This window comes from Cupressus sempervirens, chromosome 3, assembly GCF_028749045.1.
Source record: "Cupressus sempervirens isolate cs-2001-9-10 chromosome 3, ASM2874904v1, whole genome shotgun sequence".
Taxonomy (NCBI): Eukaryota; Viridiplantae; Streptophyta; class Pinopsida; order Cupressales; family Cupressaceae; genus Cupressus; species Cupressus sempervirens.
This window is the reverse complement of record NC_143120.1, coordinates 223313921-223330853: the sequence shown is the minus strand read 5'-3', so window position 1 is coordinate 223330853 and position 16933 is coordinate 223313921. Positions and strand designations below refer to the sequence as shown.

The 16933-nt window shown below is 35.9% G+C and overlaps 1 protein-coding gene across 2 annotated transcripts in view; it reads right to left on the bottom strand.

The window, feature by feature from the left end:
- LOC149565640 (DNA-directed RNA polymerase 1B, mitochondrial-like) overlaps positions 1–16933 on the bottom strand; it is a 63858-nt gene that overhangs the window by 27581 nt on the left and 19344 nt on the right. For both annotated transcript variants that reach the window (XR_016362064.1, XM_089819152.1), the window contains exons 12-15: positions 15181–15251; positions 5582–5666; positions 5222–5374; positions 4937–5011 (exon numbers count right to left, since the gene is read on the bottom strand). Coding sequence is in view for 1 of the 2 variants with exons in the window: in XM_089819152.1 (XP_089675278.1) it covers positions 4937–5011; positions 5222–5374; positions 5582–5666; positions 15181–15251 (384 nt within the window). In the remaining variant the exon portion in view is untranslated. The remainder of the gene's footprint in view (positions 1–4936; positions 5012–5221; positions 5375–5581; positions 5667–15180; positions 15252–16933) is intronic.

Sequence of the window (16933 nt, the reverse complement as noted above, 5' to 3'; positions counted from 1 at the left end):
CGAAAGCCGATACCACAAATATAGATCATTCACAATAATACACAAACAAAAACTGATTTAAGTGCCAAGAAGCAACTCAACATTGAGGACCGACTTAAGAAATGCTGATGACAAAGAGTCTTGATGGAAGCTCAACTGGAAGGTGTTGCAAGGATATGCGAATGTTGAAGAATGAACCGACAGTACCATAAAAATTGTCGACATGGATAAGAAACCAATGACACGTGAAATAAATATGATGAACAGTGAGTTGATGCAGCACGGCCTCAGCAGAGACATGAGAAGATGAAAACGAACGACACATCACCAGAAATATAAGTATCTCTGTTGCAGCTACAACTTTAACACCAATGAATCTGCTTGTATTATCTCCTCTGCATTATTGCTCATGCCTTTACCTCAAGCTCAAGTTGATTAACCCACACATGGTAATCCTTAGTAAAGATACAATTGTCAACTTTAGTTATCCAATGTGATAGTGGATACAGCTCCTTCCATGTAATGTAGGATGAACTTGACCATGAGATTTGTTTGTGATGAAAGTGAAGGTTGTAATTAATTGTCATTGTTGTGGTGAATGTGCTCAAACTTACTCCACTGGCACTCACATCTTGAAGAGTTTCTTTTATGGCTCAAGATATGTGCGTTAATCCTATGAAAGATTTGCACCTTAGCAACAAAACTTTACTCATGGAATTAAAATGTGAAGAAAGGTGAACAAGAATTCAATTTTATTGTTCATCATTAATGTAAAAAATGTAAAAGTATAACTTTAAGCAAGCTTTAATTTGTTATAGTGTCACCGAATCCAAATTACCTTACATTAATGTTATGCAAAGAGGTCCCCTCATGCAAATTCAAATATCTCAATTTTGGAGAGGATCGTTCCCTACTCTAAGAATCTACTCGAATTGGCTTTATAATTGTACAGAGCCCATTCAAAGCCTTTTCATTGACCTTGGAATTTGAGTGGAGTCAAATTTTTTATTTAGGAAATGAATGAAATATTTAATAATGTTTGCGAGGCTGATGGAGCCTCTGGGACTCTCTAAGTGGCAAACACTCCAAAATAGGGTGTGAAAACCTTACCCTTTGTAACTTCTTATGTAAATCAGCTTTTCTGCAATAAATTTTGATCACTAGGTTTTCTGTTCTGTCTACCTGTGTTTCTTCACATAAAGTACTTGAAATTGTTTGCTTCTAGAATATCCACATGGTTGAAACAAATGTCATTGTGTGATGGGCACTCCATTATAAAATATCACAGTCTCTGCCTCTCCCATGTTACTAAATAGCCATATACTCTTTTTCCATTCTTCTTTAGGTATCGTCCATGTACATGTTTCACACCTAAACATTAGTCTATTTATCCATTCTTCTAACTTATCAATATATAGCCCAAATAAAGTTAGAGAGAGAGGGCACTCTTATTTGATACCAAAGTTACTGGCAATGCACTTTGACATCCCATCTATGGTTCTAATTTTTCCCTTAACCTACTCATAAAATCCGTGTACTGCATCTCTAAGCTCATTAGGAATTTTAGCTCTTTCATTCTATCCCAAAGTTCATTTGGTACTGTAATGTCCCCATCTCTTTAGCCTCTCAATAGATTTCTTAGCCTTTCATCCTTCAAAGGCTAAGTGGAAATAATTAAATTGATTTCTTATAAAGTCATTAAATAATTTAAAAATTAAAAAGATGACTTTATATTTATTTAATTTAATATTAGGGAATCATCGAGAAGCACAGCTCATCTATTGTTGGAAAGGAGGAAGCTTCCAGAATAGTGCGATAAGATAACACTTATGATTCTTCTAGAAGGGGGGGTAGGAATAATATAAATAGAGGAGAAAGCCTCATGAGAAGGCATTCGGATTTGTTATAAACATTTGCATGTGTATTTGTGGAGCCAAGGGTCTGCAAATAATCAATTTGTCTTTGGGAACGAAAACTCCCAATGATAGCAATTTTGAGGGTGTGAAACATCACCTGAATTATTGCCAATTGGAGGTGGTATTGCAGTCACTTCATTGTGCCAAATTTGTGGCCAAGGGCCAGGTGTGAAGAGGAAGAATAAGTAGGGCATTTGCTACAAGAGTTTGTTGTAAGAACATTGTATTACCTTGTAATTAGGGCATAATACCTAGAGATATTGATTGCATTGTCAATGGAGACTCAAAGCAACTTCAAGAACCAGGTTTCTCCTATTTATTCATGCATATTATATGCTACTGCTGTAGGTGTTAGTCTTTATCAGAATTAAGCATTTATTTATATATATGATACCAGAGTTTTGGCTTTTATATTAGTTTGTATTCAGATCTTGTAAAGATGTCTTGGTTGTGGATGCATCATATGCTTTTAGTGCATTAACAGATGAAAGAAAGAATTACATTCATTGTGGATCTTGCAACCATTTATTACAAGTAGAAAATTAGGGTAATTTGTGACCAGTTTGAGCAAGGCTCATTACAGGTACTGTGTCAAAGGTCTTTTAAAAGTCTACAAAACAGCAAAAGGCATCATTGCCTTGAATACACCATTTTTTTGCAACCAAGAATAGAAGATTAGCATTGTGATCAATAATGGAATGTTTTTGTCTAAAATCAGCCATCACGAAGTCAATTAATTTTGCTCTTATGGCCAACATTCATAGTGTGTTTGAACCTCAAACATATTCAGAGGCTAAAGGAATTTCAAAGTGGGAATAGGCCATGCAATCTAAACACCAAAGCCTACTGAAGAATCACACCTGGGTCCTATTTGATCTTCCACCAAGGAAGAAGCCTATTGGCTGCAAAAGGGTTTACAAAATAAAATACAAGTTTGATGATACTTTGGATAAGTACAAAGCTCGTTTAGTTGCAAAGAGCTTTTCTCAGCATCAGGGCATTGATTATGAGGAGATTGTTGCTCCTATAGCAAAGATGAGCACTATCAAATTAGTCCTAGCCATGGCAGCTCGGTTTGGTTGGCAGATCCATTAGATGGACGTCAAGAGTGCTTTCCAGAATGGTGACCTACAAGAAGAGGTCTGCGTGATGCAGCCTCCTGGTTTCAAGGAGGCTGGTAAAGAACATCAGGTTCTCAGTGAAAGCTCTCTGTGGCTTGAAGTAGGCCCATAAGGCATGTTACATGAAAATTGATAAGTACCTCAGTGGTCAAGGCTTCCAGAGGAGTTCTTCAGACTCTATATATCAAGACTACAAACAGTCACATCATCCTTTTGGTCATTAATAAGAGTCGCTTCATCTGCTAATGAGGATGTGAGTCTCAAATCTGAAATCTCAAGTTTCCAATTTAAATTTCAAATAGCAAAGCAAATCATTATCTCTTCATTATTTAAAATGATTTTTTGTGTTCAACTTAGGTGAAGGAAGGCTTCTATAAGGCCCTTTCAAAAATGTACAATGAAAATGATTTTGCTACACTTTGGGGTCAGTGGCATGTATTCATTAATTTTCGTGGTTCAACCTTTAGCAAACTAGAGGTGACAATGAATAGAGCTACATTAGCTCAAAATGACCCTATTGGATGGTGGACATGCAAGGTAGGGATGCACTTGAGCTAAGAATACTTGTCATTCATCTTCTTTCACAGGTTGCCAGTTTCTCTGGTACAGAGAGGAATTGGTCCACATATTGCTTCATCCAATCAGTTAAAAGGAATAACCTTACACCTAGACGATCGGAGAAGTTAGTAGTTACAGTGTATGTGACTATACGATCAACAAAGTGTGGATATTATCAAAGTATTGAGTTGGGATGTCAATCCCGAAAATGCTATGCTGGTTGAGGAGGATGAGACACCTCCAGAATTGCTTGGGGTTCCATTGGATGAGGAAGATCCTCATCCTGTCAGTGACTCAAAGTCTTTCTCTGGTTTGGATTTAGATTCCTAGACTTAACATGTGTTGTTTATTGGCAGCAATATATTTGCAGATGCATTAATGATTATGATTATTATGGACAGCTGGTTATGGAGTTGTTTAATATTTTAGTTACAGACTTATATCTACTGTTTACATTTCAATAATTTATATCATTTCATGCACAAAAATTGGAGCATTTGGGCATTTTTTCTATATGTATGTCATATCTTGACAATGAAAGCATATGAATTTTGTTAATTTTCTATGTAATGAGCTTCTAAAATGTGTATGGTGAATGGTTTATCAAGATCATGATAAACATATTTAAAATCTCTCTCTATATTTAAAAATTCCTCAACTTTTTACTAGCCATCCCCTACCGTCCCCTAAAAATTGGCCCTAAACCGTATTCGTACCAGAAACACATCCGTGTCCACTACAACATCCCCATCCCCAAAACTCCATGTAGCATAGCTTCCTATAGTTAGAGAAAGTCCAAATATTTGTTTTATTACATGTTTTCACACCCATAAGATAATAATGTTGTCGTTATTAGAAAACTAACATTTCTTCTATGGACCCTAGTTTGAAGACTTGGACTCTGTAAAAACTCAGCAACTTAGAAATTACTAAAAATGAAAATCTCTTAAACAAATATATTTCCTTTTTTGTTTAAATTCAATTGCAAAATGTATTAAATTATAACTGACATCTTGAAAGAGAAAATGCATGGTTTTATGGCAAGAACAACATTAGGAAAATACATTGGCATTTTTTCCCTTGTTTTTCATGCATCTATAAAAACTCAAGAGTTGAACTTACAAAAACTTGCCCAGCAAATAAAATTTACAAGTACTTGGCAACTCAGATAGTAGTTGCAGAGTTTGCAAAACTATGCCATGGACAAACTACTGACTAAAGTAATCTACATGGAGACAAAACTACGACGAGACTCTGAATTGCCAGATACACAGACAGGTTCTTCAACAAGTGTCAATATTATACCTCAGTACAAAATACAGGCAACTTGGTTGAGATAATTAGGTAAAGGAAAGCAAATACCTTAGCACAGTCAGCCAACCACGTCATAATATCCCGTGCAGATTTAAACATTTGTCCCAATGCAAATAGAGTTGTCTGTAACCATAGAACTTGCCTGGTCAGTTATATCTCAGCACAAAATTTGACAAATATGTTATAATTACTGCATTGACATGTGTCCCTCATCTTCAACCTATCTAAAACTTATTACAGAAAAATCAAGCCACTTGACAAAACATCAAACAGCATTAGAGAAGAGTCCATATCTTCTCCTATCAAAAAAGTTATAGGCATCTTTTCCCTTACTTTGGCAGCATAGCATGAAGCACTATATAGTGCTCTATCATCAGCAATGCAGCCTCTTTCTTTTAGCCTCCTTTGTATTTGATCACGAGCTCCGACAAATGTCACTCCATAAACTGAAGTCATAACAGTTTGCTTAACTAATTTCCTGTCAACCTGTACAAGTCAAACACTTAGGTAGCTGACTACTCTATGATTCTTACAGAAATATTCCACGAGGCAAATTCCTGGAGACATCTATATTCTGGCTCTTCTTTGATGTATCATCATTGGTCAGATGATATCGAACTGAGTCATTCCAGTCTCCAAAATGTTGGAATTGCATGTAAATGAAAGCAAAGAATAGGAAATCAGTAAACTGACCTGCCCAAGTAATAGCCTGGCACTTGTTGCATCACGGTTTGTCAAAGGATCTTCCAGTGCATCATTTCTCATGATTTCGTCCACCCTTAGCAATCAACAAGAAGGTGAAAAAATCAGTTGCACTGACTTCAAGACAAAAACAACTCTGTAAAAGGATGAATATTGAATTGAATGTGCCTAGATACAGACTTGAAGCATTAGCAGGAGGCCAGTTGCTTGTAAAGAGAAGAATAAAATAACTGTGAAAGGGAAGACAATAGGATGGCGAATTGTGTATTAAACATAGTTTGAAAACTGAGACTTGGCAAAAATACATAACTTTGTAATAAAAAAAATCAGATAATGCATGAGGAGTATTTAGAATGAATTTAGTCAACATGTAGGTCAATGTTGATCATCGTAACATTTCTAGGAATTATAGGAATGAAATTGCAAGCCACTATGACAAATGGTCAATTACTCAGGACATAATCACGAAAACTGTGGTAAACTAGAGCATAATGAAAAATTAATAGAATATACAGGAAAAAAAGATGTTTTGTTATTTCAAGCCAAATAAACAGGAAAATTATGTTGCTTTTTATCTGAAACAGCCCAAAAGAATTTATTTTTCGTACTCTTGATTTTTAAAATCAGAGATGTGAGCAGCACACAGTAGAGTAGAGGGCCCGTGCACCAAGCATATTACTCATAATTTGTAACAATACGAGGGTTCTGAGTGCAATGAGCCTTGATTAAGTTATGTATTAAGTAGACTATAAGATCTCATTACCAAATCGTTGTAAATAATTATCCATCAAATCAATTCATACCATTTATTAATCAAGATATTTCTATGAGTTTTGTTTGTATAATGAAATTATAATATTTTTAATTAAATATTGATGTCTTTCATATAACCTCGCTGATAATGATGATGTCACCCCATTATTACAAAAGCTTGTGAATTTACTAATAAATCATAGTGTAAAAATCTAATTTCCTCAATAACATTATTAAATAATCTAATTTCCTAAATAACATTATTAAAGAATCTAAATTACTAAATAAACATAAATAAACTGCAATATACTATGGTTAATGGACAGGTACCACGAGTCGTGTCATTTGTGGGATCCCGAGCATGTATATAATAAACATTGGTGAAAGGACAAAGAGGGGCACAAAGGCAGAAAAGACTCGGAGCATCCAATCAAAGATCAGGCATACAGTCTGAACAACCAACCAGAGATCGAGCGTACAATCTAAAACAACCAAACAATGATCAAGTAAACAGTCTAAGCATCCAATCAGAAATCGGGCCCATTCACCACCAATCAGAGGTAATCCCAAGGAACAAAGGTTGGGCTATTCACATCCAATCAGATCGACAGAAGTACGGGTGCACGGTTGTACAGAGTCTGTGCCCACCAATTAAACCCATTTGTACCTATTAAGGTATAAATAATTTCAAAAAGGGCATTGATTTGTGAATAAATTACCAAGGCAAGGATATTATATGGAAATAGGATGATTTATCATGGAAACATAAATATTCATTTATTTTTAATTCTTATATACAAGGAAACAATAATTAATTATTAAGATCAAGAGAGTCCCACCAGGAAGAGAGTGATCTTAACATGGTTATAAGGCCAGAATATTCCGTAGATGTTAACATATGCATATGTGTCAAGGGCCCTGGATAGAGAATGTCAGTTCTAGGATGGACCTTAAAAGGAGCACTTCATAGAAGACGGAGAAGTAACTAAGGATCTAAGGATCCTCAAGAGGGTTATTGATCCCGATATGGAGACATCTTTAAGGTTGGGTTAGGATAGAGGGTGGAATAGTGAAATATGTTTTATTATTGTATAAATTCTGATATTGGTTTTGTAGGTATTATTGTCCTTGCTAGTGGGGACATTACACTGAGAGCTTAAGTTGTAGCCACCAGGCCAAAATTAAGGCTCTCAAGGCCTTCAAACCTTTCATGGCACATGCCATTTTTCAGCAGACTTTGCTTGCAACTTGCAAGGAACTTTCTCCGACCCAAAATACCCATGATTTTGGTAAGTTCTTGGCCATGTTTGAGATCCATGATTAGGAACCAAAACTCTGTAAACGAAGCGAAATAAATGGATCTTAAACAAATTAATTTGGATAATAAATGGCCCTTGCTCCTAGTGTATTTGCTGATCGGTGGCTATGGAATTCGTTTCTTACCCCATTATCTACAAGCTACCCAACTTTTTCACATGGTACACAACTCTTGGATGCTAGACTAAGCTTTCGGTCATTAAACAATATAAAAGTTGATATCAATTTATTATAGTTAATATTTATAATGTATATGTCCCATGCTAAGTATTTGAGCAATGTTATTGATAGTGTGAATATATTCAATACTTATTTAATAATAACACTATTATTATTAATATATGCAATTTATCAATATTATTTGGTAACATCTACGTACATGTTTTTTCATCATATTGATAAATAAGAAAAAGTAATTAAATTTATAAATCGATTAATTATTGTTATTTCTATCAAAATATTGATGGTTCATTGACAATAATTGAACATACATCAATTTTGGCTCATGACATCAAGAAACTGAATCAGATCAGTATTGGAAACAAGCAAACTGCATTTCAAAATACAGCCATATTGTATTAGAGCAAGTAATGTCATGTGCACGATGAATATGTTGCCTAACTTAATGAAATCTTATGAATCTGGTATAGTTAATGATGTGAAATCCTAACCAATTTAGACTCATTATTTGTTTATAAAATTTAATTATCCACCTACAAACAATTGTGAAGAAGCTACTCAAGAAATACAAGTAGGGAGATCAGATATGGGTTCCCCTCCCAACCAAACCACCCCATGTTGGATGGGTGTGCTCTTGCCACTTGTGTGCCAAGGGGTGTTGTATCACACCATTGGACTTAGTTGAGGCAAATGTTCCAAGGCACTCTATTCTCCTTTCTCTCCAATCTCTATAATGGTTAGTTATAGAAGTGAACTAAAGGATGGAAGCAAATCATATATAGGTTAATAAGGAAACACGAGTAGGGAGGACAGAGACAGGTTCCCCTTCTATGTAGAACACCCCATGTTGAATGGACGTATTCCTACCGCTTGTGGGCCAAGGGGTGTTGTATCACACTCTTGGGCTTATTTGTGGCAAATGTTTTAGGGTGTTGGAGAAATGAAGCTCCCAAGAGCACAACTTGCAAGATACATTTACAATCTAGAGATGAGTATTTCACCAAAAGATGAAATATCTATTGAGGTACAAAAGTATTGATCCAGAACCTCGCTTATGAAGGCAGGGAGGTAGAGATAGAAAATAATTGACAATAAAACTAACAAAAAACTAGTAAAGATTCCTACGTAAGCTTAAGCATAAGAGTAAATATTAATTTACTCCAACAACCCCTTATGTGCAAAATGAGCTAGATGCAAAATAGGTCCTTGTTGAGATAATGGGGGATTGTTGAGATAATTGGCATTGGAAGATAGAAAGGAAACAATTGGCATTACCTAACCATTTCTCTTGTTGGAAAGATATATGACTATCAAATGCTTGTCATTGATGGCCTAAATACTCGAGTATGGTATAGCATCAACGAATGAGGAAGGCGAGCATCCATTGAAGTCACTATGGGAGAAGCCTTGGACAATGGACCAAGGTTCTACCGAAGACTTAACGAGGTTTTCTTGGCCAACCCTAGATGAGCTAGCTTATAAATACATATTGATCATGAAAAGAAATGAACATAAGTAATATATTAATTAATAGGAAAATAATTATTTCTAACTCTGATCTTCATGAATACAGGAATATATATAATCCTTATAGGTAGGGACATTACATATGTACTATCAAGTGGTTGTCATTGATGGCAATCATAGTATACTTCCACTGATCGGTGAGAACTAAGTTGGTCAACCAACAAATTCATTTCAACGGGTTAATAAGCAAAGGAAGGACACTTGTCGTGATAGTGATCACTAAGTGAGATTCAATGATTACATGACAAAGTGTGGATGATTTGCAAACCTGTCAAGGAAGAGTTACAGAACTACACTTATAAAGGCAAGTAGGTACAGCCCATGAATAACTGATAAATGAAGCTACCAAAAAACCAATAAAGATGCCCAAGTAAACTTAAGCATAAGAGTAAATATTAATTTTATTCAACATAGGGCACCATATCATGCTCTCCACTTCAACCCCAAATATGGTTGCTTATTGTAAATAAAACTATAAATTAAATCTACATATGAAATGTCATTTATTTTAATTACTTATTAAGTTTGAATAGCTATCATATGTTTAATTATAGAATATTGTTCGTAAACAAGTTTGTTGAGATAATGGGTGTTGCACACATTGCATAATATTGTTATTTTATTATTTTATTTTTATTATGTAATGTTGTACCTAGATGGATGTGCAACATATAAAGATTCTCATGGAATATTCTTAATGAGTTGTATTGTAACATTGTGATAATATTTGATGTAATTATTTAATATTGGGGAAAAGAATTAAATGCCCAATATTAAATGTGGGGTCAGTAGGTTAGGTAGCACATGGTTTATGTAATACCACTTGGTGGTTTTGTGGGACTTGCTACTATATAAGCAGCCACAAGGGTAGTTGTTGTAGAGAGAGAAGAGAGAGTAACAAGAAGAAGACAAAAGGCAAGAGTCGAGCGGGACAAGGCTTGACAGGTTAGCCAAGGGAGCATTTGTGAAGGTTGAAAGCATGGCATGGGATGTGTGGATTCATGCTTGTTCACGTAGTTTGCTCGGTTGTGGCTATGGCCATGAAGGCTTCCATGGTTGTATGGCAATGGTATTTTTGTTGAATAATACATGATGATGGATGCTTTTGGAGGCTGGGTTTTTTTCTCAATGAGGGTTTCCCAGGGTATATCTTGTATCACAATTTTTGTGGGTATGTTGTCTATTCTCTTGCATGTGGATTTTAATTTCATGTTTATTTCAGATCTATTATGGGTTATGTGGAAACGGTTATATTCTTTGTTGCCAAGTTTCTTTACAAGTGGTATCAGAGCTATGGTTTTATTATTGTAACCCTAGATTGAATCCATGGGAATGCATGAGAGGATAAAAGAAAGGGCAAGATATATGAATGATTTATTGCAGATCTGAGGGTTTTGGATTTGCTGTTATGATGGGATGTTAAAAGATTTGGGCATGTGAAATTGTTGGAACAAAATTTTTCGGATGTTTCATTTAAATGAGGGTTTTGGGGGGTTGCTTGCAGAAATGACCTCCTGGGTAAAAAACAGACCTCACCATTGGATCCGGGTCGGCGTTTCCATAAATTTTGATATATAATATGCCCTAGTTTGGCCATGTTAAGAGGAAATGAAAGATTTTTTTAGTTTCAGCCCATGATGGCCGTCAAATTTAATCCCGTCGAAATTTTCGTCACTGAAAAAAAATTAAAAAATGAAAAAACGTACCGAAAATGGTAAAAAGACTGTCTTAGTAAAATGGCCATAACTTTTTCTCAGAATATCAGATTTTAGAGTTCTTACAGGTGTTGGAAAGCTAATTCAGAGCACTACAAGATGGTGTAGGTTTGGTTTTACGATTTTGAAATTTTGTCAGGTTTTAAGAGCCCTAAAGTCAAATATTTTTTATTTTGAGCACGGATTAGGGCATAACTTGGGCATACGGAGTCGGATTTTGGACTTCGAGTAGTCAACGGAAAGCTCTTGGAGAGCTCTACACATTGGTTCAGATTTGGTGCAGGTTTGGCATGATTTATTTGGTGATATATTTATTTGAACAGCTTATAGGTATATTTTGACTATGGTAACATTGTGAGTTTATGGCATTGGAGATTTAAGTTTTTGATGTCATTGTATACTCAGTTCATATTTCAGATTGGTCTCATGATGATATGGTTATTAGTGTTTGGTTTGGATATGCATAATGACTTGTTGGGTCTACAAGTTGTGCAGTGTTGTAAGCGGTCTATACTTACAGGTTGCATTTATAGCTTGGTTATGGGTTGTCTTTGCCCATTGATCTTTCATTATTGATGCATATTCAGATTGGTGGCTTGGATTTGGGTTGTCTATGCCCTAAGTCATAGGATTTGTTGATTCTTTCTTCATGTAGAAGGGATGAGATGTTGTTACTAGGTACAGTCATGGTGGAAGATTGTGGTTGACTATTTTATGCTGACAGGTTGGACACTTTGAGAGCCAGATGCTCGGTTCATGGATGTGATCATGGTGTCATGGATTTTGGCATGACATGATTGGTTATACAGGTACATCCTTGATGTTCATTAGCTTGGATTTCTGATATAGTTATGGTGGTATATTTTCTTGGTTGAGGATCATGGTTATTTGATTTCTTTTGAGGAGCTCATGATGTGCACTTTGAGTTCTTTGATGGTTTGATGCCTTGGTTGATTCTCATGGTTAGAGGATGGATTTGTTCATCATATGTCATGGATAGCTTGGATACATGGTTTAGTGGGAGCTTGTGACAATGATGGGGTGACAGTGCAGGATTAGTTCCTGGTTTGGTTTGAATCTTCAAGTAGGAGATGGATTTTATGATGCCATAGGTGACTTGGTACCACGGTTGAGTGGGAGTTGTTGGCATTGATATATTTATTGAGTGTTTGCAGATGTTGAAGGTTTGTCTTAGATCCTGTTGCTGCAGAAGCGTCTTTGACATTTGCATGGTGCACTTATTATCTTCATGGTGTTTGAAAATGGTTAGATCTTGAGGACTCATGGAGTTCTTGGTTATCTTCATGGTATGTGGAGATAGTTCTTCCTGGTATGTGGAGATGGTTTTCTTCATGGTGTGTGGAGATGGTTGCATGTTGAGGACTCACAGGGTTCTTGGCAAAGGTGTGGTTTATGTTTTTATTTGGCATGTTATCCTTGGTGTGAGGATGGTTTCATTATTATGTCATGGTATACTCTTGATACGCGTTTAGAGTTGTGACATGTTATGGTGTGTTCATATGGAGCATGTTATCTCTTTAGTTGAGATGGTAAGATCATGTTGTCATGTTTATGTTCCTGAGGCCATGGTTGGAACTTTGACATTGATCTTGGTTTAGTTTCTTGGTATTGAGTACACTGATCATAAGCTGGATACTTCATGATATTGCTATGTTGCATTTGGATTTGGCATGGATTGATTGGTTACAGGTGCTCATAGATACTTAGAGACGGTGGTGATGCTAATTTGTCTTGGATTAGAGAAGTATTTGTTGGGACGGTTATTGGTTTCAACAGGAAGTCCGAGGGGCAGTCACCTGATATGGACTTGAGAGGAGATTGTTCTTAGATAAGTCTTGGTTGGAGACTTGGGTATCTTGATGAACATTCTCATTCCCCACTCTTGGTCTACTCGGCGGTTTGCTACTTGAGAGGTATAGCCCATTGTTTCTCTCAGTTGCATTATATTTATGCTTGTCTTTCATGGATATGGATCTTGAGCTATGGTACATGAATTAATTCTGGAGGGTTCATTTGAGAGATGGTTTAGCATTGGTTATCTCCATGTGCATATGTTGTTATGCTGGTTGAGTTTGGGAGATGGTTTTATATTGGGCATTTTCCTTGGATTAGGAATGGTTATTCCTTGGTTTAGGAATGGGTTTATTGAGTTTGGTCTTCTTGTGAGAGGCTTACACCGATGATGAGTTATATGGTATGGTTTGGGTGTTGTTGAGGTTTCTTGTTGGGGTTTTATGGAGGAGATCATACTTGCACAGTTTACATCTAGAGGTGTGTGTAGAAGGACATGATACAGGTTATGATTTGCATGGTTTCTCTGGTCTTGGTTATCTTCTTGGATGTTCAGTTTTGCCTACATTGTATTTGAGATTGGTTGGAGATTGTGATCACTGGTTTGTGCTCATGTATGTCATGTGAGAGATGACATGGTTTTTTCTTTCTCTTTCCTCTGTTGGTTGTGGTGAACTTGGGAGAGCATTGGAGACTTGTTATGAGAGTTTTTCTTTGCAGGATATCAGTTTACGTATTGTGGATGTCCTTGATACTACATGGATTCACTTCTTTTGAGATGTGTTGAGTGGATTGGTTATAGATTTGACATTATCTTTTGCAGTGGGAGCTTCTTGGTATATATGTGGCAGGTATTGCTCTTGAGGCTTGTGATTGCAAGTTATAGATTGGATATGTCGGTGATATGAGATTCACTTGTTATACCTCTGAGGTATGGATAGTTGGATGGGTTTGGCACTTGCTGTGGGTGCTATTTCAGCTATGGATATTTTGACAACTACGGATACATGTGATTACCTTTGGATTAGGTTTTTTGTGCTTGGAATTTCAGTTGGTACAGGATTTTATGATCTTCTAATGCGACAGGTTGGGTGGTTTTTCTCTTTGGATGGCTTCTATGTATGTCCAATGGGAGTGGCATAATAGGATGTGAGATCATTCATGTTTGAGATGCTGGATACTTTGATTTTGTCGCGGGTACCAGGATGGAGCACTTGGTATATTTTGATCCATGATGGTGGATGTGCTGGGAGGGATTGTTCTTTTGTTCATTTATGTGGCTACAGATTGACCCTATGCAATGTATACAACAAGTGGGAGATTGTTGAGATAATGGGTGTTGCACACATTGCATAATATTGTTATTTTATTATTTTATTTTTATTATGTAATGTTGTACCTAGATGGATGTGCAACATGTAAAGATTCTCATGGAATATTCTTGATGAGTTGTATTGTAACATTGTGATAATATTTGATGTAATTATTTAATATTGGGGAAAAGAATTAAATGCCCAATATTAAATGTGGGGTCAGTAGGTTAGGTAGCACATGGTTTATGTAATACCACTTGGTGGTTTTGTGGGACTTGCTACTATATAAGCAGCCACAAGGGTAGTTGTTGTAGAGAGAGAAGAGAGAGTAACAAGAAGAAGACAAAAGGCAAGAGTCGAGCGGGACAAGGCTTGACAGGTTAGCCAAGAGAGCATTTGTGAAGGTTGAAAGCATGGCATGGGATGTGTGGATTCATGCTTGTTCACATAGTTTGCTCGGTTGTGGCTATGGCCATGAAGGCTTCCATGGTTGTATGGCAATGGTATTTTTGTTGAATAATACATGATGATGGATGCTTTTGGAGGCTGAGTTTTTTCCTCAATGAGGGTTTCCCAGGGTATATCTTGTGTCACAATTTTTGTGGGTATGTTGTCTATTCTCTTGCATGTGGATTTTAATTTCATGTTTATTTCAGATCTATTATGGGTTATGTGGAAACGGTTATATTCTTTATTGCCAAGTTTCCTTACAAAGTTTCCTTTGGAAATCGTACTTTGGGTAAAAATCAGATATATCCCAGCTCGGGGAAAATTTCAATATATATGTATGCATGCATTCTCTGAATAGAAAACCACAAGAACATCTATTTAGTGTTATCAAATAAAAAATTTAAACTACAGGAATTTTAACTCCCTAGATAAAACAAGGTTCAGCAAGTGTTTGTATGGTGATATTCGAAATTCGAACTTTGAAATAACAATATATTCGGCGTAGATAATTCTCATAGCATACCTATTAGCTATACCTGTATAGACATCTGCAGGCCTGTCACTATAAATAAGGTTAACTGCTGCTGCTCCTTCCTGAAATGTCATAAACCCACCAAAGAAAGAAAAAAGGTTTAAAGAGAGCTTCCTTAAATGATTTGCAAGCACATGCCTATATTGCTGATTTGTTTTCAAAATCTATAAATTTTAAATTTATTCAACATAGTTTGTATCACGCATGATTTACAAGAGTCCATGAAATAAGAAATTCCCCCAAAAAAAAGTGTGGAAATCCATCATAGAGAAATGAATTCATTAGTCAAGAGAATATCCTTTGGATTTTTTGAAACGTAAAAGGAAGAACAATACGCTATTTTATGAAGACTAGTGCTTGCATTGCATGAGATGCTTGTAGCTTGGTATATCAGAAGAAAATATTCACTGATAAAATTTAATAGGGGTTCCAACATTTGACATCACAATTAAAGTAAAAAGTGAAGCATAATCATAAGATAAAATGTACACACTTGTGCTTATGCTAATACATTAAGCAATTGAAGAAATGCCAATTCATATGTTTTTCATTCTGGACAACGTATGATAACCAGAATTAGAAGCTACGCATATGTAGTATCTTATTAATACAAATTTTGCAACACCTGACAATTTAAAAATACACCAATGCTATAGTGTGTTGTGATTAGAAATAAGGTAGACACCACTACTACCTAACATAATAAATATAAAGAACTCACCTCTTCCAGACATATTCCAATTCAATGGCACAACAAAAAATCTGACTAATGTAAAGCTTAAAATTTGGCCCCATTTACATTTGATTTAATAATGTACTCTATGGGCTTCAATTCATTTGAACGTTGAAATGTTGTATTCGTCCTCTATTGGACTTACTAAGACACAACCAAGCCAACGATTTTATTTCCATCTTGCCTACTTGGATACTGAATGTTGTAAGATGAAAAGGGACAGTTTATAAATGTCCACAGATGGCTTAGTCAATTGGACTTTGAGGTAAGTATAATAGCTAATCAGAAATATTAAAAATAGCTATAACAGTCAAAATAAGACTAAATCTGGGAAAATAATAATGAGATGTGGTAAGAGCTAGACAAATCAATGGGCGTTGATCAGTGTCAACCCAAACACTATTTACAAAAATTAACTGTTGGAAGAGGCAAGAAAGATAGTGGAACAATTGGAACCATGGCTGATGGTTCCAGTGCATCAACACAACAGATGCAAAAGTCAGTTAACTCATAAATCATTAAAAACAGACCAATAACATATCTAATGATGTTCCCAAGAGATTAGACTGTGCTAAGAATGCACTAACAGTACTTCTCCTAAATGTATTACCTAAAATCCTACAGAAATAGAGATAAACTAGAGAAAATTTGCATCTCCCCTAGCTCTAGACTGTGAATGGGAAATGTAGTTCAACTTCTACAACTGATAAAAGAATGAGAAGTATGAGCTGGCTTGGGGACCACTTGTGAAACGGGTGTCCTCTGATGGATCAATCCTCATTTATGCTAGTGATTAGACTAATTGGTAGAATGTCGATCCAACTAATAGAGGAAACAAGATGAGATAACTAGTTAATCTAGTGGTCCAAATTTGAGTGTCTCCTATACAGCATCTTGAATGAAAGTAACTATGTGACACTAAGGTAAAGGGCCAAACGCATCTGATATGGATAACATAGAAGGCTGCATGGATCCTCTTGAATCCATGAACAAACAAGAGCACTTATACCC